The sequence below is a fragment of the Rhinopithecus bieti genome, unplaced genomic scaffold, assembly GCF_001698545.2.
Source record: "Rhinopithecus bieti isolate Rb0 unplaced genomic scaffold, ASM169854v2 scaffold_1251, whole genome shotgun sequence".
Classification (NCBI taxonomy): domain Eukaryota; kingdom Metazoa; phylum Chordata; class Mammalia; order Primates; family Cercopithecidae; genus Rhinopithecus; species Rhinopithecus bieti.
In genome coordinates, this window is record NW_016803325.1 from 995,757 (window position 1) to 1,018,374 (window position 22,618).

Here is a 22,618-nt window from a genome sequence, read left to right on the forward strand (position 1 = left end):
AAAAGGGGGAAGTAGAGATGAGTTTTGACCTGTACAAGGTTGGTCATCTACCCCAAGTGCCCACTGGATGGGAAGAGGCAAGCTCTGTTTTCACCAAGAAAATCAGGTTATACATTTATATTATAGATAAGTTGCAAGTAGAAATAATATTGGTCATTGTGGAATGCTTCTTATATGCCAGGGTCTGTGCCAAATATTTGTAAATATTATTTCAGTCCTAGCTACAAGATTAATATCACTATTATCCTCCTTTCACACATGTGGAAACTAAGAAACAGAACTCTTGTATATTTTGCCCAAGGGTACAAAAGCAGTTTGGTATCCAAATCTGCACTCTCAACCATAGACTGTATGGTGGCAGGTTACCGAACAGTGAGGTGTGGTGGGGAAAGAGTCCACCATCATTGTTCACAATAGGAATTTTGAGAGAGAGAGAGAGAGAGAGAGAGAGAGAGAAAGAGAGAGAGAGACTTTAAGTATCATTGGAACGGTTTCTATTTATCTATCTATTTGCATGAGCATGGGAAACAAAATCTCACGAAGAACCGTATTTTATAAAACAGATCAAATCATAGCTCTTCTGGCTGAAGACAGGCAGAGGCTCTGGAACCCCGCCCACTCCCACAGCACCCCCCACCACACCCTACTCCCATGCTGTGCTCACTCCTAGGAAGTGGTTCCACCTCTATGGTCTCTGGCAGTTCCACCTCTATGGTCTTTGGCCTCAATATTTCCAATTCCAAGTCCATTCCCTAAGGGGCAAACCATGGATATGTGCTGGAAGGGAACACTCCAGCCTTTGAGAATGCACAGCCTTTGAGAGGCAGCAGAATAAGTATGGTAAACTTTATTGAGCACTTAAAATTACAGTTACTTGAAGGCCACAAGGGAAAGGAATGCTTAGAGCACATCATAATAGGGAATTCAGGTAGAATGTTGAGTCTGAATGCCTTGTGTCTACCCACATAAAGATCCAATCCAGCTTCGAATTGTGTATAGGCATGAGTATATGTAATACGCATTAATGAATTGGCATTGGTCTGATCTACAGCATTACTGGATTGAGTATGTGTTGGAAGTGCGAGCACAGTAATAGTCCAAGCGTTAATTCACGGAGGTCCCACATCACTGTGGTAGCCTCAAGAAGCCAATGAAGATCTCAGAGCCTTTAGTGGGTTGTTTGGTGGGTGAGGTTGTTCTATCCCAAACCTCCATTCACAGCACTCTCACATGGGGGAACTCAAGTGCATCTGTCCAGGGACAAAGTGGCAAGTGATCTGCTGCTCTCTCTGTACCATCCAGAAGGCCTGTATCTGCCCCCTGGGTCACTGAGCTGGCTGGTTCTCTCAAAGTCAGCCGCCCGGAGAGAACAGCACAGCCAGACCCTTCTACCAGGGCACTGAACCTCTGGAAAGGCAGGAACTCAGGAGGCCCTGTCAGTCCTTTCTATGTTGTCCATTACATTAATGACTGGTTTCGATGCATGGCGGGCGGGGGGTTTAGATGGGGGGCGGTTCTCACCTTAAGAAACAAACAAACAAAAAAACCACTTTAACCTTTAAATCACCTTCGATATTCTGGCAGATTTTCTTCCAGTCTTTTTCCCTTCGAATTTTATTTTATTTTTTTTTTTTTGAGGCGGAGTCTCGCTCTGTCGCCCGGGCTGGAGTACTGTGGCCGGATCTCAGCTCACTGCAAGCTCCGCCTCCCGGGTTCACGCCATTCTCCTGCCTCAGCCTCCCGAGTAGCTGGGACTACAGGCGCCCGCCACGTCGCCTGGCTAGTTTTTTGTATTTTTTTTTTTAGTAGAGACGGGGTTTCACCGTGTTAGCCAGGATGGTCTCGATCTCCTGACCTCGTGATCCGCCCGTCTCGGCCTCCCAAAGTGCTGGGATTACAGGCTTGAGCCACCGCGCCCGGCCTTCCTTCGAATTTTTTAAATACAAACTGAATTTACAATGTATATTCAGTTTGTCGAAGATTTTTTCTTCTAAAAGAATGGAATTGTAAACATTTTCCAATGTATTAATTATTTTTTTGAAGCAACAAGTAATCATGAGTGACTTAAGTAAATTTGCCTGTGCCTTGATGTCCTCATGTTTAGAATAAAGCAGTGGCTCTCTAATTTTTGCATGCATCAGAGTCACCCAGAGGGTTTGTTAAAAGGCACAGATTGCTGGGCCCCACCCCAAAATTTCTGAGTTAATAGGTCGGGAGTGGGGCCTGAAGATTTGCATTTCCAACTTCTGCTGATGCTGCTGGTCAGAAGACCATACTTGGAGAACCAGTGAAATGAAGAAACCGAGTTGTGGGATGTCCAAGCTTACCAATGGTCTCAAAATCTAAGTTTTTGAATATTTTTAAAAATTGTTTTAAAAAAAACAATTCTTGGCCAGGCGTAGTGCCTCACACCTATAATACCAGCTCTTTGGGAGGCCAAGGTGGGTGGATCACCTGAAATCAAGTGTTGGAGACCAGCCTGGTCAACATGGCGAAACCCAGTTCTCTACTAAAAATACAAAAATTAGCTTGGCCTGGTGGCGGGTCCCTGTAATCCCAGCTACTTGAGAGCCTGAGGCAGGAGAATTGCTTGAACCCAGGAGGTAGACGTTGCAGTGAGACAAGATCGCGCCACTGCACTCCAGCCTGGGCAACAGAGCAAGTCTCAAAAAAAAAAAAAAAAAAAAAAAAAAAAGCAAAACAAAAAAACAATTCTTTAGCAACACCCTATGATTTTTTTTTTTAATACGAAAGGAACATCACCTACCACTTACAAGTAATCGTTTCCACTTGTAAGTGATATGAGTTCCATACTTATATCTCTTTGAAGATACTTGGATTTTTAAAAGGATATCTTTAAAAGACAGGCAGATTTACATCTAATACTTGTTTTCTTCTTTTCCTTTACATAGTTCCATATGTTTTGAAAAGCTGTGCAGAATTTATAGAGACTCACGGCATCGTGGATGGAATCTATCGGCTTTCAGGAGTCACCTCAAACATACAACGGCTAAGGTAAGCTAAAAGAATAGCCCTAAAAGAATTCTCCCATGATTCTTCCTGTGTCCATGCCTCTGTCCCCCGATGTCCAGAGTATTAAAAACCCAAAGGAACTGAGGGAAGTGTGGCAGCACTGAAGATCAGATGCAGTGGTTTTCAGATGCCTGACTGTTCTTAATCTAATCAGGAAACCCTCCAGCCTGATATAATTCTTTCCAACAGAAGCTCCTAAGGCTTTCAATCTGTTTCTTTGTCTTGCACGAGATATATTCTTCTTAGGTGAATTTGATTTAACTCAAATGATTTAAATTACAAGTTAAGGAAAATGTGATTTATTATCATTTGCTGGCCAGCCCAAAGCTTAGACTAGGTTCCTGTTACTTAGTACTCAGAACGCTGAGATCCATGTCAGTTTTTCTGCTGGCGCACCCTCAAATTTGACGTTTTGTCTGGTTGAGAAATCAGAAGGCTGTATGATTGTGCGTGTCTCTAACTGATGCTAGGATTTTAAGAATTACTGATGAGTGAAAAAAAAAATAAAAATAAATTAAAAAATTACTGATGGGTAAACTATTTCCAATTTTATGTATTTATCCTAAATATTTGGAAGAAATTTCTATCACATTAAATAAAGAGGGCAAAACATTTTATACAAAACACAGGTATATGTGTGCTTTATATTTATATAGAGAGTATATAGAAGATAGAGTATATATATATATGATTTTTTATGACTTAAACAATAGATCTGCATATTTTGCATATTGTTCCTTAACACCAAAAGGAACATAATTTAATGTTATTTTAATTATAACATTTTATTATTACTTATATTTATTATATGTTCTTTAGTTATAAATGTAGAGTTTTAAAACAAAAAAATTATTATTACAAGGTTAATATAATAAGTTGTGCAGGTAATTCAGTTTTCATATTCTTTCTCCTGTTTGGTTTCTGCCCTTTCCCCCCAGATATGGATTGTAATTAAATTATACCAAAGAAATAGAGCATCTTTTTTTTTTCCTAGAGAAGTGGTAGCTGTTAAAAAAAATTGGTTTATTGCAGCCATAGATTTTAATGAATCTATGTGTTTACATAATTTCACTAATTTACTAGTACTCCATTCAATGGCAAATACTTCTTAATGGTTTGAAATATACTGCACAGTAGGTTGCATCCTGGAAGGACACTTGGGTAGTAATGAATTATTTTTTATTTCAGCACTGACCTTATCCTTGACAAGAGAAATCTTTGGCTAAATAAATGAATAAGCTCTAGTTTGCTCTTGTTCTGCTCTCTTAAAAACATCTCTTTTTAAAAGAGAGCTATGCCAAGAGAACATAGCATGGCATAGTTCTGTTTTAAAACATAGCATGGGCCGGGCGCAGTGGCTCACGCCTGTAATCCCAGCACTTTGGGAGGCCAAGGTGGGTGGATCACTTGAGGTCTGGAGTTCGAGACCAGCCTGGCCAACATGGTGAAACCCCGTCTCTTCTAAAAATATAAAACTTAGCCGGGTGTGGTGGCGGGCGCCTGTAATCCCAGCTACTTGGGACGCTGAGGCAGAAGAATCGCTTGAACCCGGGAGGTGGAGGTTGCAGAGAGTCAAGATTGTGCCAGCCTTGGTGACAACAGTGAAACTCCATCTAAAAAAAAAAAAAAATAGCATTTCATAGATCTCTTTTCAAAGCCCCACTCAGTTTCTTTCAGGTTCTGAAAGCATCAGGGATTTCCCTACCCTTCATTAAAGGGGTAGGCCCAGAGAATAGGAGAATGGGCAGTGAGCTGTTTCAAAAATGCTGGTTCTGAGAGTACTGTTGACTATGTCACGTTAGATGACTTAGTGAATACTCTCAAAAAGCTTAACTTCTCTTCTATATTAAAGCTCAAATTTGTCATTTTTAAAACAGATTTTAATTTATGAGTATTAATATATATATTATTTGAAGCAGTATATTCATGTAACCTTTTAAGGAAATGTTTTCTAAATGTTTTTGAGGCCTGGAACTGGATGATATTCCAAGACATCTGTCCTGTAGGAGTCACCATCAGGCAGTCTAGAAGGTTCTATTGAGCACCAAAAAGATAGTCAGTTAGGCTGGGCATGGTGGCTCACACCTGTGATCCCAGCACTTTGGGAGGCCGAGGCAGTCGGATCATGAGGTCAGGAGATCGAGACCATCCTGGCTAACACGGTGAAACCCCGTCTCTACTAAAAATACAAAAGATTAGCCAGGTATGATAGCGGGCGCCTGTAGTCCCAGCTACTCAGAGGCTGAAGCAGGAGAATCACTTGAACCCAGAAGGCGGAGGCTGCAGTGAGCCAAGATTGCGCCACTACACTCCAGCCTGGGTGACAGAGCGAGACTCCATCTCAAAAAAAAAAAAAAAAAAAAAAAGTCGATTAAAGTTCTCAAACTTTGGGTTTGAGTCTCCAGATAAAACAAGTTTGTTGACATGGATATATGGAGATGAGTGACAACAACCTGACCTACCCTAGTTTCGGTCTCTCCTGTAAGAAAGGGAAATTCATTTTGAACAATATTTTGGAAAAACTGAAATCTCAATAGGACTTTTTGGCAAATTGTATTGATATTTCCCCAGTGTTCACAACCAAGACTGCAGACATGATGCCATGGGAAATCCATTTGTAAATGAGCATTATGTCTTTCTCATCACAGCAGATTTTGCAAGGAAGATCCAAACCTGAAATGGAAGTCTTCCTGTGACTTCCTCGGGCCTGGAGTAGAAGATCTTTTGAATTAAGGTCAAAATATAGTCAGATCAGCAGTTTAGGGTCTTTTTACCCCTAAGCAACCAAGCAGCTGCTGACATGGAACACACACTCCCTGGGATTGTTATGTCTCCGTCTGTGTTGTTTCAGGCAAGAGTTTGGCTCAGATCAATGTCCAGATCTGACAAGGGAAGTGTACCTCCAGGACATCCACTGTGTGGGCTCGCTCTGCAAGCTCTACTTTAGGGAGCTGCCCAACCCCCTCCTGACTTATGAGCTCTATGAGAAATTCACGGTGAGTGTTTGGATTTCCATTATGGTTACTGGGTGGGATGCATGGATGGGCCAAGAAGAGTTTCAGCACTAAAATAACAATAATAGCACTCACCAGATGGTTGACATTATCTTAGCATGGTGAGGGAAGTAGGATAATATGGTAAGGAAAATAGGGTAGTGGAACTGTTTGCTAAATTTTTCTTTCTTGAATTTTCAGAATCATGTTGTTTGTTTTAAGAGCTGGGTTGAATTATCTCCATGTTTATTCAACTGAATGTGCCTTATTGTATAAGGAGGAAACTGAGAACCCCAGAAGTAAAGTGGCTGGCCCAAGGTCACACAGCAGAGGCAGGACAGGAACCTGAGACGTCTCATGCTACACCCTTTGCTAGCTTTTTTATCAGACCATTCCCTCTGTGTTTCTTTTGTGGGTTGGGGAAAGAGGTGGGTGGGTAGAGAAGGGAGAGGGAACAAACAAATGTCAAGAGGGGTCAGAAAGCTGGGCAGCAAAAAGAATATGAGAAAAACAGCTAAGAGGGAGAGCAGGATAGGTCGGTGGGTTGGGCTGGTGGAGAGGATGGATGGGCTTTAGCAAAACACCTAAGTAGCAGCTGTATGGTCACCAAATAGGGCACACCCATAGGAAAGTGGAAAGAAGAATGCTTACAGGATGGCTGTAGAGATAGCGTGAAAAACATGGCTTGAACATTTGGCTGCATGAGAGAAGGTGTAGAGGAGGCAGAGGGCTGGGTTTAACCAAGGTTGGGGTTCAGCTGGCAAAGAGGGATGAGGGAGATGAGACCATGTGCTGGGGACATTGAAATAATTGACCATGGAATTTAGTGTAGATGCAAAAGGAAGTGAGGGCACAAGGTAGATGAGTAACAGTATAAAAGTAGATCATCCCAGTGAAGTCAGTGGAGTGTTGAAGTATGGTAGTTAGAGAGGGATGTTTGAAAGTGAGATTATGGCGAGGTTACGGTTTTGGGTAAGGACCAGATCTAATCACTAACAGTGGGAGGGAACCTTTCTCATGGCTCCTGTAATAAATTTGTTTTGAGTATATGAAAAGTTCTTCAATTTGAAATGATACAGGAATAAATGAATGGTATTTCTTAAAATGGGCTTGGGCTGTAAAATATGTTTAGGAGTTTTCAGTGGTACAGGGAAATATTCAAATGATAATTGAAGAAAAACTAAACGCACAACTGTATATTAAAAAAGGATTAAAAGGAAAGATGTTCAAAAGACTAAAAGACTAACAGCTATTCATTTCAGTGATGGGATTTCAGACAGTTTTTCCTGTTTCTTTAACTTTCATAATTTTGCCCACTAATAGTTTTAGCCAACAACAACAAGAACAACAAAATTTTCTGGTTATATATACTTAAAGAATTTAAAAAAGGGAAAACAAAATCAAGAAATAGGGGGAGAAATGAAGATTTAAAAAAAAGAAAAAAAAATAGTCCAAAGCACATAAAAAAATGGGCATAAATGTTGACCTTTAGAGAAGTCAACGTGTACCAGCTGGCATAGTTGTCATTGGTTAGGGGACCCCTCTCCTTTAGATCTAAGGCAGAAGGTAAAGAAGCCTCCTATCTGCATGGCTAAGTTGTAAATAATGGTATCCGCTACCCATGGAACCACAGAAGAGTCTTTCCTAGGAACCAAGAAGAAAGGTGTTGTGAGCTTCATGTGGGTCTGTCAGATTATGATCACTTTCACCACATGTAAGTATTTGGTCATTTTAAGAGTAATCCTATTTAATAATAGACATTATGAAAAATGAAGGAAAGTGAAAAGGAACCATCGGTCTGTCTTCTTAAAGACCAAAGACAACTACAGTTAACATGTTGTCGATATTTCCTTCCATCTTTATTCTTTCCATAGTGCTTTTGCTGTGGTTTGTGTTTTGTTTTCCAAAATCAAAATAAAATTTTATTGCAAAAATTAAAGTAATACAGAAATGTATAAGGGAGAAAGTATAAATCTCAAGTCACCTGAAATTCCATACCCCAGGCATATTTGCTATTAACAGATGGAACAGATATTAACTATATCTGTAGTAATAAATGTTAACAGATCTCACCGCACACACACACACACACAGACACACACATACACTCTCACTCGTCAGTACTACATATTGCTGTTTGAGGATGCTTTTATTTCAACAGTGTGATCATCTTTGTGTGTTAAGAAATACAGGAAGACACTGTGTTTACAGCATTCTCTCATATGTGCCATGATTTCTGAAACCAAGCTCCCACTGATGGCCATTTAGCTTTTTCATTTCTCAAGACGTTCCTTTTATAAACATTATAATACACAGTTTTCACCTATATTTTACACTATTTTTTTTTGTTTATATCCTTAGAGAAAAATCACTGAAGTAGATTTGCTGGGTAAAAAGTTCTTGTTTAAAATTTTGTCACATATTGCCAGCCTGTCCTCCAGAAAGACAAGGAATGCTGTTTTCCCTGCAAACTTTCCAACCCTGGGTATTTCCAATTGGTTAAATTATTTGTCCACCTGAATTAACTAAAATAATACCTTATTTTGCTTTAATTTGTGTGTAAGACTTTATTGTTTTCAATATAGTCCTAATCCTCTTATCAGTACGATATTACCATCTTTGAATGTGACAGAATGGAATATCATTATGTTAATGAACTGAATCAGTCTAATTTCTTTTAACTAATATCTCATTCTATTATAGTTGGGGGTAGATAGGAATTCTTTGTCTGGAAACTTCAGAAATAAAATTTCTCCTTAGCTCTTGTCTACAGGCTCAGAATGAAACCCATATTTATCTCTCCCCTCTCCTGTTCCCTGATATTGCTAATCATTCTGTTTTCTCACAGCAGCTGAAAAATACCAAGGCAGCTTGTCAACTTGCCATCAGATTTGAAGGAAATCTGACATTGTATTTAAACAGTTTATTTGACACTAAAAAACAGGGATGTTTTGTTATGACAACTAACTCTATATACATAGGACCTAGTGAAGTTAACTATGTTGGAGAATGTATCATTTAATAGATTTCTTTGATCACAGATACTATAAGCAAACCCTCAGGGGTTTGGAAATAGCTCTGTTACATTGTCACACATTCTCCCTATAGTTTACCCAAACCTACTTGCAGTTAAAGTAGAATAATACCTTTTTTTAACTTTTATTTTAAATTCAGGGTACATGTTCAGGTTTGTTATATAGGTAAACTTGTGTCACGGGGGTTTGTTGTACAGATTATTTTGTCACCCAGGTACTAAGCCTACTCCCAGTCAAGTAGTCCCCAGTATCTGTTGTTCCTCTCTTTGTGTCCATGTGTTCTCATCATTTAGCTCCCACTTATAAGTGAGAACATGCAGTATTTGATTTTCTGTTCCTGCATTAGTTTGTTAAGGATGAAGTTCCTGCGAAGGACATGATCTGATTCTTTTTTATGGCTGCATAGTATTCCATGGTATATATGTACCATATTTTCTTTATTCAATCTGCCATTGTTGGGCATTTAGGTTGATTCCATGTCTTTGCTATTACGAATAGCACTGCAGTGAACATATGTGTGCATGTGTCTTATGGTAGAACAATTTATGTTCCTTTGGATAGATACCCAGTAGTGGGACTGCTGGGTCAAATAATAGTTCTGTTTTTAGCTCTTTGAGGAATTGCCACACTGCTTTCCACAATGGAAATTTTTTTACACTCCCAACAGTGTATAAGTGTTCTCATTTCTCTGCAGCCTCGCCAGCATCTGTTATTTCTGACTTTTTTTTTTTTTTTTTTTTGAGACAGAGTCTCTCTCTCATCACCCAGGCTGGAGTACAGTGGTGTGATCTCAGCTCACTGCCACCTCTGCCTCCCGGGTTCAAGCTATTCTCCTGCCTCAGCCTCCTGAGTAGCTGGAATTAGAGGCACTCACCACCACGCCCGGCTAATTTTTGTACTTTTAGTGGAGACAGGGTTTCGCCATGTTGGCCAGGCTGGTCTCGAACTTCTGACCTCAGGTGATCCACCCGTCTTGACCTCCCAAAGTGCTGGGATTACAGGCATGAGCCACCACGCCCAGCCTGTTTTTGACTTTTAGTAATAGCCGTAGAAGAATATCTTAATGGAATGATGAGAGAATTAGAAAAAATATTAACAGACTAATAATATTAGTAATGATAATAGTTATCATTAATTGAGTGCTTACTGTATGATAAACTCATGATAAATATTATTTCATTTAATTCTCAGAATAACCCTATGAGGTAGGTTTTATTGTCTCCGTTATACAGATCATTAAAATGAGGCTCAGAGTGACTCTTGCCTGGGGTGGTACAGCTAGTAGGTGGAGATAAAGATTTAGTTCTGTCTCATAACTCCCACACTACTTAAAAGTAGAATTAACGACACTTAATTAAGGCTCGGGTATTAAATAACTTAATATGAAATAAAATGATGAAAGAACAATGCCATAAACAGTGCTAGGAAAATTGGCTATCTATTGCAAAAGGAGGAAATCAAGCTTCGTCTTTACCGTTTAGCAGATTTAAGGGTGGAGAAGGGCTTCCTAACTATAAAAGCAAAGGAAAAAAGTTAAAAAAAAAAAAAAAAAACTTAAAACTGAATTACACGTAAACTATTTTCTTTATAAAATATGTTAACAAAATTAAAAGGCAAATGACTAAATACAGAAACTATTTACATAAAGGTGATGGGGGATTAATGTTCTTTAATTATAAGGAACCTATCAATAAAAAGAAGTAAAACACATAATACCTCACTAGACAAGTAAACAAAGGACCTCAACAGATAATTTATAAAAAAAGGAAATTGAATTGTTTAAAAAGTATTAATATATTATAATAATACAGTTGCACATTAAAAAATAATTTTTAATGTTACTATTTCACACTAGCAAGCCTATGATGAGACTGGCTTTTCTTTTTCTTTTTCTTTTTTGAGATGGAGTCTTGCTCTGTGCCCAGGCTGGAGTGCAGTGGCACGATCTCGGCTCACTGCAAGCTCCGCCTTCCGGGTTCACGCCATTCTCCTGCCTCAGCCTCCTGAGTAGCTGGGATTACAGGCGCCTGCCACCGTGTCCAGCTAATTTTGTATTTTAGTAGAGATGGGGTTTCACCATGTTGACCAGGCTGGTCTCAAACTCCAGACCTCAGGTGATCCACCTGCCTCGGCCTCCCAAAGTGCTGGGATTACAGGCGTGAACCACCACGCCCGGCTGAGACTGGCTTTTTTATAGTTTTCTGTTGGAAGTGTAAATTGGTTGGACATCCCCGAAAGTCATATGAAATTACTATCAAGAATACTAAAATGCTCATATTCTTTAATCCAGTAACTCTATCTCTAGGACTCCATTCTAGTGTGACAATCAGATCTGCACACAAATAATTGATGTACAAGTATGTCCATTGCAATATTACATATAATATCAACATTTTGGAGAGTACCTGTCTAACAATGGGAGATGATTTAAATAAATGATAAATCTATTATTGTTCAAACTGTGTAGCCATGAAAAGTCACGGTTTTGAAGAATGTTTACTGACCATATGATATGGTTTGGAGGCTTGTCCCCTCTAAATCTCCTGGTGAAGTGTAATCCCTAATGTTGGAGGCAGTATCCTAGTGGGAGGTGACTGGATCATTGGGGTTGATCCCTCATGAATGGCATGAGTAGCTTAGCCTCATCCCCTTGGTGACTAATGAGTTCTCGCTTAGTTAGTTCGTGTGAGATCTGGTTAGAGTTTGGGACCTCCCACTTTGCTGTCTCTTGCTCACTCTCTCACCACGTGGCATCACCTGTTCTCCCTTGGCCTTCCAGCGTGACTGTTGGCTTCCTGAGGCCCTCACCAGAAGCAGATACTGGAACCATGTTTATACAGCCCGCAGAACCGTGAACCAGTTCAACCTCTTTTCTATGTAAATTACCCAGTCTTAGGTATTCAATATGGTTTGGCTCTGTCCCCACCAAAACCTCATCTCGAATTGTAATCTCCACATGTCGAGGGAGGGACCTGGTGGGATTGGATCATGGGGGTGGTTTTCCTCATGCTGTTCTCATGATAGTGAATGAGTTCTCACAAGATCTGATGGTTCAGAAGTGTGTGGCAGTCCCCCCTCAGCCCTCTGTCTCTCACTCCTGCTCCGCCGCGGTAAGGCCTGCTTGCTTCCCCTTCACCTTCTGCCATGATTATGTTTCCCAAGGCCTTCTAGCCATGCTTTCTGTGAAGCCTGTGGAACTGTGAGTCCATTAAACCTCTTTTCTTCAGAAATTACCCAGACTCAGGTAGTTCTTATGGCAATGTGAAAGAGGGCTAATACAGTATTCCTTCATAATGACACAAAAACAGACAAACACACCGTAATATCATGTTAAACAGGGCAGAAAGTAATAACTGTAACTAAATAGGAGATGAAGCCAGTGTTCATGTTCACTGCTTGGAGGCCTGATCAAACTGCTGCTTTTGTTTTTTGTTTTGTTTTGTTTTTTGCTTCACCTGTAAGTAGGTTAATAGTAGTTATTTCTGGGTGATGTGATAAAAGGGGATTTTTTAATTTTCTGCAGATTTCCTACTTTAATTTTAAGTACATGTATTAGTTTCCTGTTGCTGCTGTAACTAGTTGCCATAAACTAGATGACTTAAACAACAGAAACCTATTCCCTCACAGTGCTGGAGGCCAGAAGTCTGAAATCGGCCTCACTGAGCTGAAGTTAAGGTCTCAGCAGGGTGTGCTCTCTCCAGAGGCTCCAGAGGAAAAACCGTTCCTTGCCCTTCCCAGCTTCTGATGGCTGCTCACATTCCTTGGATTGTTGGTGCATCACTCCATCTCTGCCTCCAGGGCCACATTGCCTTTTCTTCTTCTGTCTGTGTCAAATCTCCCTTTACCCTGCTCCTACATAGATACCTGTGACTGCATTTAGGATGCAACCAGATAATCAAGGATAATGTCCCCACTCAACATCCTTAATTTAACCACATCTGCAAAGACTCTTTTCCAAATAAGGTAACACTTACAGGTTCCAGTGACTAGGATTTGATATCTTCGGGAGCAATTATTCAACCTACTACATTTCATTTTTATCAGAAAATAACAACAACATTTATTTTAGGAAAAATTCAGTTTTGTTCAGACTGATCCAGTTAAAACTATTACACCCAAAATAGGAAAACTTTGCTGACTTGAGATTTTTAGAGAAGGCCATTATGAGAGGTGTTAAATTATGTATTTGCCTTTTTTCTTTTTTTAATTAAACTTTCACCTGTCAGAATGTATATTTAATTTATATCAAAATAGTATCTTTTAAACTTTTTTGAAATTTATTTATTTTTAGAGATGCACTCTTGCTCTGTTCACGAAGTGTGGAGTGCAGCGGTGTAATTATAACTCACTGTAACCTCAAACTCCAGGGCTCCAGCAACCCTCCTGCTTCAGCTTCTGGAGTAACTAGGGCTACAGGCATGTGCCATCAAGCCCTGCCTGAAATAATGTGTTTACGCGTCAGTCTCCCTGGGTTAAATTGTAAGCTTCCCGAGGACAGGAATTGTGTTTATTTTATTTATTGCTGTGTTTCTCTGCTCCCTAGCTACTGGAAAATGTTGTAACTGTTACTTAGGAAATATTTACTGACAGATTTGTTGACTAGCAACTCTCATTTGAAATGTCCCTTAGGGCCAGGCTTGGTGGCGTATGCCTGTAATCCCAGCACGTTGGGAGTCTGAGGCGGGCAGATCACTTGAGGTCAGGAGTTTGAGATCAGCCTGGCCAATGTGGTGAAACCCTATCTCTACTAAAAATACAAAAATTATTCGGGCATGGTAGTGTGCGCCTGTAATCCCAGCTACTTGTGACGCTAAGGCAGGAGAATCGCTTGAACCTGGAAGGTGGAGGTTGCAGTGAGCCAGGATTGCGCCACTACACTCCAGCCTGAGTGACAGAGTGAGACTCCATCTCAAAAAAAAAAAAAAAAGGCAATGTCACTTAGGGCAGACAGCTAACACCTTGCAACAGGTAAAGTCAGGCTGGTTGTGAGCTCAAGATGGCTGCAAAGGGGAACAGTAGCCAACTGTCTTGGTTTGCCAGGGACTCTCCCTGTTTCAACACCGAAAATCTCATGTTCCAGGAAAACTGCCTTGGGCAAACCAGGACATTGGTCATCCTGCCGGGAGCCCAGAGTCAAAAGGAGCTGCCTCTGCAATGCTGGTGTTCATCACGATGGGGAATGAGCCCAGGATGCTGGTCTGGAAGTGTGGCCCAAATGTGGCTATTCAGCATTTTCAAGCACAAGGCAAAATACTGACTCATTCCCTTAATCCTTCCATTCAATAGTGTTTATCGGGCATCTACTACATATATTTGGCAGGCAGAGTTCTAGTTGTGGAGATTTAATGGTGAATAGAGCAGAGAAAATCCTTGTGCTTGTGAAACTTACATTTTAATGGAAGGGACAGATGATACACAATGTAAGACATAGACCCATAATGTGAACTGTTGATAAGTACTGTGAAGAAAAATAATGCAGGGGACAGGGGAGAGAATGATGGGGACTCCTGTTTTAGATAGGATAATCAGAGGTCTCTTTAGGAGGTGGCATTTGAACAGAGGCAAGGATGAAGTGAAGGAACAAATTGTGCAAGTATCTGGGAAAACAGGGTGCCAAGAAGCAGCAGCAGGTACAAAGGCTTTGGGGACAGGCGGGATACACTGGGCTTGCTCAGGGGACGTGTGGAGGCCAGTGTGGCCTGTATGGAGCAAGGCAGGTGGAAATGATGGGAGACGGAGCAGGGGAATTTGCAGAGGGACCAGCTCAGTTAGGAGTGCTTGCTTCCAAAGGTGTAACAAAGACGTAGCTGTAAAGACTGCCCTAAGGACACACAGTGGTTCCTCTGGAGTCTGTAGTTGGAAGGAAGGTTAACTTTCCTTGTACATTCCTTTGGATGCTTTCCTTTTTTTTTTTAATTATGTGCATGAATTACTTTTAAAATTATGTGCATAAATTACTTTTAAAGGTCTAGTAAATAGCTTAAAATACCTTAAAATAATAAAATGGTTTGATAATTTTAAAGTAATGAATAAAAAATTAAAGTTGCAGCTGGGGTGCCGTTGGAAGGGAGAGCCTCAGACTGTTTGTGTTGGACCACCCTGGTGACAGGGCTGCCCGGGCAGCAGGACTTGAGCTCAGGGACCATGGTCGCTTTGAGTAAACAGAAACCCAGAGTGAGGATCCTACCACAGAGGACAAGAGCGCAGCCTCTGCCAGCGTCCTCCAAGGGCAGGAAGCTGGCCTTATTGATACTGATTTGAAAAGAACAAATAGTCACAGATTCATCTTAGATCTTTTAAGATTTAACCATTAGCCATCTTGGCCTGGCTAATGCTGAGTGAAATTCTCTTATAGGCAAAAAATTGGGGTAGGTAAAATTTCCACTCCCATCCCCCAGTTGGCCAGCTATGGGTTCTGTGGTCCTAATGGGAGAACATAGAGAAGCTCAAAATAAGGTAGCAGTGGCCAGGCCCCTCCAGAAGGAAAACATGGATTTAGAAAGCTTCCGGAGAGGTTTGGGGTAGGATGGGGAGAGGTTGCAAATAATGAAATAAACGCCAGTCCCAAATGGGACCTGCAGGCATCCGGGGATGAGCCTGCCCCGCCTCTTGGAGAACAAAGATGACTAACAGCTTCCTAAAATATTAAAGGAACTTTCCATGAGGGTTGTTAAATTGACCTACACCTTTATTCCCCAGACACATTTTTTAAAGGCGGGTGGGGTTAGTGGTACAACATATGTGAAGCATGATTCGGGCTTTGCAGAGAGATGAAGAGAAGCTCCCCCTCGCCCGGCCCTGTGTGCACAGCAGAATGTGGGAGAGTCCACAGAGCATTCCGGCAGCCCTTCCTTCCCCCAGAGCTTCTCTCCCTCTGCTCCCCATTGGGAGGTTCTCACTGCCTTGCAGAGCCAGGGTCCTCTCCACAATCATGTTTTCCAAATGACAGCCCCAGGGAAGAAAAGGGAGGTGTCAGGGTACTTACTGGAGGCCCCATTCTTGCCGCTAGCCTACACCCTGCATATCTCACAAAGCAAGGATTGCGGCAGCGATGTTGCTTAGGCTGGGCCTGGTCTCAGGCTGGCAAACCCACCAGAAGACTGGAACGCCTATGACTGTAATCCTCCCAGTCCCACGTTTTTCCCCACTTCTGCTTCAAATGTGAGACCTCAAGATTTCCACATAGAGAAGTCAGATTGCCTTTAAAAATGGTGGGCTTCTGTATATTTGTTTTACTTCAGTTAAATAAAAAAGGTAAGAAAGAAAAAACTTGGTGGGCAAAGCCCTGACCTGCTGTCTCACACATACTGTGTGCCAGGCACTGTTTTGGACACAGGGATTCATCACGTTCCTGCACTCACAGAACTTATGTTCTAACAAGGGAGACAGACAGTAAACAATAACTCCAATAACTAAGTGCATTCTTGTAGTGTAATAGCAGTGAGTCCTGTGGGGAAAAAGTGGGAGGGATTGGGAGGCCCAGGCTGGAATAGAACCTCAGTGGTCTCCTCTAGGCTAAAACAGATCACACTCAGCTGCTGGGTCGTAGGAACTGAAGATGCTGGTAAAATTAATTCGCTTCCACTTTTCTGTGCCTAAAACTTCTCATTACTGAGAGTGTGAAATTCAGTATTTACATGCAACAAGCACATGGCAGCTAAAGGTTGAACAGAGGTGAGCAACATAAGAAAACCATCACCTCGTTAGGATCTTATTTTGGGTTGTATGGCAAGGGGCAATATTTATCAAATTAATTAAGATATTCCATGATTGTACCTTTTGTTATGTATCAATCTAAAGCAAGTTTCCAGCACTGGGAGGAAATATAAGACTAAGTGATGTGTGCCTGTGAATTCATGATCTTAAAGCCCCTTTTAAGGTACATCTTGATCTAGGTGGGTTACCCAGGTGTATGCATATGAAGTAAACTCATGAAGCTATAGTTTAAGATCCACACATTTTTAATATACATAAATTATATCTCAGTGAAAAATAAAAGATATCTGTGTTTACCATGGACCTTAGGCTCAGGCGCTGCTCAGATGCTGGCAGTTCGTGAGCACTCACACTGCAGTGGGAGGGGCCATGAGCACCGCAGGACAGATTCTCAGAACAGGGGTGCAGGGCTGGGACCAGGGGAATCTGCCCAGGGATGCCTGAATCGTGCAGCAACCCCCAGCAGGCAAGAGATGGACATGGGCCAGCCTGTAATCACGTTGCCTTTATTGCTATTCCTGCCTCTCCTTGAAGGCACTTGGGCTGATGGGGGAACAAAATACCCAGACAGCAAATAACTGGAGAGCAAGTCTGGGCAAGGCTACCAGATTTCAGGGACTTATCCCTGCCAAGAAAGGCACATCTTCCCTGCTTCCTGGCTTCTAGGACAGGCAGCAGCTGAGTCCTTGAGGTCATGGAGTAGTCGCGGGATAGGTAGGCAGTAGCTGTTTGCACCCGCAAAGACAACTGGCTGAGTGGACTGGGCACCACCCTGTCATCTCCATCCCATTCTGTATATGTCTGTTTTATTTATTTATTTACTTGCTTGTTATTCATTCGTTCATCCATTCATTCATTCATTCATATTTTAGAGATGAGTTGCACTATGTCGCTAGGCTAGATCCAAACTCTTATGCTCAAGCAATCCTCCCACCTCAGCCTCCTGAGTAGCTGGGATAACAGGCATGCGCCACCATGCTGGGCCTGTCTCTATCTCTTTATCTCTCTGTGTGCAAGTCTCTGGGTCTCTCTACCCCCGAGACACACTCGGGATTCTACACATTCTTACCAGATGCCTAGTAGCCATCTCAGGATGCCCAGAGTCCCAGGCAGCGCACCGCCCCCTGTGCACACACGATGAGGCCCTGCACACACATCCAGAACTGACAGAAACTGTCGTGGGTTGGTTGTTTTCATGGTAAAGCGTGCCTCTTGGAAGAGTGATCTCTAGGCATGGTTGTGAGGCTGGAGTATGAGGGCTCAAGTGATCCTAGCACATGCAGATGGCCGTCTCCACTCTCAAGCACTCACCAGGCTGCCTGTGTTCTTCTCCACAGGAGGCAGTGTCTCATTGCCCTGAAGAAGGCCAACTGGCCCGAATCCAAAATGTTATCCAGGAGCTTCCTCCATCCCACTATAGGTAAGCATGGTTGGGGAAAGAAACGTGTGGCCTCTCAATGCAGTGTAATACCAAAGAGACAGGCTGGCATCATGGAAAGGAACCAATGTAGTGGACAGTAGCCAGTTCAGGCTTTCCCGAGGGCATTTTGAAGTGGGTAAACAGGTCACTATTATCAAAGTGAGTTGGTGTCTGACCAAGGACATTGGCAGCAAGGAGCAGCCCGTCTCCAAATCACCTGCAGAACACCCCTCAGAATCCCTCAGGAAATCATTCTGATGATGCATACTAGCCTCTTGGTGGCATTCTTGGTTCATACCCAGATTTGTAGCATAACCAAATCTATGGCAACCAAGATAGCTTTTCAGCAGGGGTTGACTGTGGGCTCTTGAGCATTGGCTGATTGTTCTATTTGCTCATTAGTACCATCCCTATCATCATCCCCCACCCTTTCATTTCATTCTCACAGTTTAGCCCCTAATTTTGCCACCTTTCCCAGTGTTCCCTATGCCTGCCCATCTTTTACAAGTGGGCAGATTTTGATGTGGTATAAGAAAGAACTTCCTAATAGATGTTGTTTATCCATGAAATTAGCTCCCTGACAAGTACCAAGATCCCTGTAGCTGGGAGAATTTTTATTAAAACGAGCCTAGATGAGAGCCTATTTCAAAACTGCTTGAAGGCTACCCTACCCTGGTTGAAAAGAGGAACAAATGGCCACTAAGAGCCTCCAGGCTCTGAGGTGCTGTGATTCCCTGGTTCTGTCTCCGACTGGTGTTCCAGGGGCCTCTGCTTACATCTGACAAGATGGACCCCCTTCCCCACCCTGAGTCAGTGTGCCTAGGGCCAAGAAAATTACTTCTGGTCAATCTTGACATCTTCCCAATATTCCTTCAAAATTCATTAAGATAGAAATATTTAGAGTCTCTTAAATCCAAATTTAGAAATTATCTCCATATGTCAGGCTTCACACAGGCACTGAAGTTTCTTACTTTGTCAAAAAACAAACCATTCTAGGACCTTGGAATACCTGATTCGACACCTGGCCCATATCGCCTCCTTCAGCAGCAAGACCAACATGCACGCCCGGAACCTGGCCCTGGTGTGGGCGCCAAACCTCCTCAGGTAACCACTGTACCCTCCCCTTGTCACCACCCCGGGGGGCTCAGAGCAGCCCCCGATTGAAATGAAGATTGAATTCTTCACATTGAAGCCCCTTTAAAACAAATCTGTGGCTTAAGTGGTCATTTATAGAACATATAGAATTAAAGGTGATTTAGGTGATAATAACCTAAGCTCTCTGTCTGCTAACTTGGAAACTCTGAGTTCTAAAGACATTTTTGGCTACAGCTACAATATGGCTGAACTTATGGGTCTGTATGTTACAATTTCTTGAAAAGGCCTTTATTGTTTTGGGGGTTCACTGGCTTGTTTTGGTGGAGTCACAGCTGGCTACAACTTGAATCAGCTGCTTCATACGATTTAATAAATGAAGACCTGCTCCACAGAACAGGTAGGTGGGAGTGGAAAGGCATACCATGCAGGAAACAAAAGTCCATTTGTGTATGTGTACAGGATAGTGTTTATAGTATTGCAATGTAGAGTACCTGGTAACTGTTTCAAATTCGTTCAGTTTATTGGGCTTCACAGCCTTTGGAGAGTTCCTTTAATTGGCCCTAAATAATTAAAATATTCTATAAACTGTATCAACTTAGGAGATGAGGCTTGTGCAAAAGGCCTGCTGGCTCTCCTTGCTGCTTCAGGTTGCAAGGCAAACTCACTCACTGAATATGTTTCTTCCACACTGTAGGTCTAAAGAAATTGAAGCCACTGGTTGCAATGGAGATGCAGCCTTCCTTGCAGTCCGGGTCCAGCAGGTGGTGATTGAGTTCATACTGAATCATGTAGATCAAATCTTTAACAACGGTGCACCTGGGTCTCTGGAGAATGATGGTAAGGACTCCTGCTAGCATACACCCCACCAGCCTATCCTTCTTTCTTGCAACTAGTGGTGGGATTCAACAGAAAGTGAGGGTGGGCTTAGTTCTAGCTCTGAGTGTTGGCTGTGTGTATGCTGACTACTGTGTGTCAGTGTCTGAGGATCGTGCATATATACATCTGTATATGTGAAGGGAAGCTATGGCGTGCTTGCATGTGGCTTTAGCATGTTTCTAATCAGTTATATACATGGCCTATCCTGTGAATGTGGTATGCTGAAATAGAACTAGAATAATGTTCTACTAGTTTTAGTGAGTTCTTAAACTCCGAGTTATTTTCTAAAAGAGGTACTGCCAGCATTCTTCTCCCTGACTGTTAGACTTCATCTTTACTTTCACTGTATTTCAGAAGACCCTTATGCCTTCACCTTGAAGTCGTAGAGGAACAAATTAAGAGGCAGCGTGTTCATACTCACACATATATTCAGAATGCATTCTCTTCTCAATAATTTCTTGAACGCTTTGTTCTGCGCTGTGCCAGGCAGTAGGCATACAAAAATGAGTGTGTTTGTGGGCATCTTGTAATGAATATAATGAGCCCTAGGAGTGAATTAAACTCCCATGAACCCAGTTGGTAAAGACCAGAAATCCAGCTGACTAAGAAGCTTGGTACATGAGAGTAGTTTTCCAACATTAGTGTAAATCAGAATTACCTGATGAGTTTGTTAAACCAAGGTTACTGGACCTCATCCCCAGAGTTTCTGGTTTAATATGTTTGGAGTGTGGCTGATAATTTGCATTTCTAACAAGTTTTCAGGTGATACTGATGCTGCTGTTCAGGTCCACACTTAGCGAATCACTGGTGCATAAAAAACCATATCTGCAATATATATTTTAGCTGATCAAAGAACTCCTTTCCAGTTCATCCAATATTTTGGAAAAACCAGTTATCAGAATAATCAGTTGCAATTAGTATCAAATTTTGATTCCTGGTATAACTGTTCCCATCCCTACCCTGTCCTCTATGTAGTTCATGACCATTTAAAAATTATTTTATCTATATAACATAAAATTCATCATTTTAACCACATTAATGTGTAAAATTCCGTGTTTCTTAATGTAGTCACAGAATTGTACAACCATTACTGTTGCCTAATGCCATACTATTTTCATCAGTCCAAAAAGAAACCTGTCTTAATCCGTTTTGTTCTGCTATAACAGAATACCATAGACTGGGTAATTTGCAATGAAAAGGAATTTATTTCTCATGGTTCCAGAGGCCGGGAAGTCCAGACTCAAGGGGCTAGCATCTGGTGAGGGCCTTACCTTCTTGCTACGTCCTCCTATGGTAGAAGATGGAAAGTCAAGAGAGTGTGAGAGAGGGGGTTGAACTTGGTTTTATAACAAACCCACTCCTACAAGAATGAACCCACTCCTGCAAAATGACATTAATCCATTTAGAAGGGCAGATCCCTCATGACCTAATCACCTCATAAAAGTCCCACGTCACAACAGTGTTGCATTGGGGATCAAGTTCCCAACACATGAACTTTGGGGAACACGTTCAAACCATAACAAACCCCATACCCATTTAGCAATCACTTCACATGTTCCTCTCCCCACAGGCCCTGGCAACCACTAGTCTACTTTCTGTTTGTATGCATTTGCCTTTTCTGGACATTTCATATCAATGGAATCATGCAATATATGGTCTTTTGTGACTTTTTTTTTTTTTTTTTTAATGCAGTCTCACTCTGTTGCCCAGACTGGAGTGCAGTGGCATGATCTTGGCTCACTGCAACCTCTGCCTCCCAGGTTCAAACCATTCTCCTGCCTCAACCTCCTGAGTCGCTGGGATTACAGGTCCCCAGCACCACACCTGGCTAATTTTTTTTGTATTTGTAGTAGGGAAGGGATTTCACCATGTTAGCCAGGCTGGTCTCAAATTCCTGACCTCAAGGGATCTGCCTGCCGTAGCCTCCCAAAGTGCTAGGATTACAGGTGTGAGCCACTGCGCCTAGCCGACTGTTTTTTTTTTTTTTTTTCTTAGCATATGTTTTCAAGGTTTACCCATGTTGTTGTATATATCAGTACTTCATTCCTTCTTACGGCTGAATAATATTCTGTTGTATAGATATACCACATTTTTATCCATTCCTTAGTTTGGGTTGTTTCTGCTTTTTATGATTATGTATAATGCTGCTGTGAACATTCACGTACACGTTTTTGTTTGAATATACATTTTCAATTCTCTTTATTGTATATGTCGGAGTGGCTGGCCTTTCTTTTTTATTTCAACTCTCCAGTTATAGATTTTTTTCTTTTAAACTATATAAAAACCTTTTTGAAAGTAAAAGAGAAGTAATATGCATACATTTATTCATGCACCCTTTTGAGCCCACAAAAAAATTTACTGGGGATTTACTCTACAGCGGGAACTGTTGTAGGTTTTCCACTTGCAGCACTTCACTGATTTATTACAGCAAACATGATAAAGTCGTTATC

General features: G+C 41.7%; 1 protein-coding gene across 2 annotated transcripts in view; it reads left to right on the forward strand.

Moving 5' to 3' along the window:
* The window catches only part of ARHGAP31 (Rho GTPase activating protein 31), a 130,559-nt gene that overhangs the window by 75,073 nt on the left and 32,868 nt on the right, over positions 1-22,618 (forward strand). For both annotated transcript variants that reach the window (XM_017875399.1, XM_017875404.1), the window contains exons 2-6: positions 2,913-3,015; positions 5,885-6,029; positions 18,115-18,197; positions 19,194-19,301; positions 19,987-20,129. In XM_017875399.1, the coding sequence (XP_017730888.1) occupies positions 2,913-3,015; positions 5,885-6,029; positions 18,115-18,197; positions 19,194-19,301; positions 19,987-20,129 (582 nt within the window). The remainder of the gene's footprint in view (positions 1-2,912; positions 3,016-5,884; positions 6,030-18,114; positions 18,198-19,193; positions 19,302-19,986; positions 20,130-22,618) is intronic.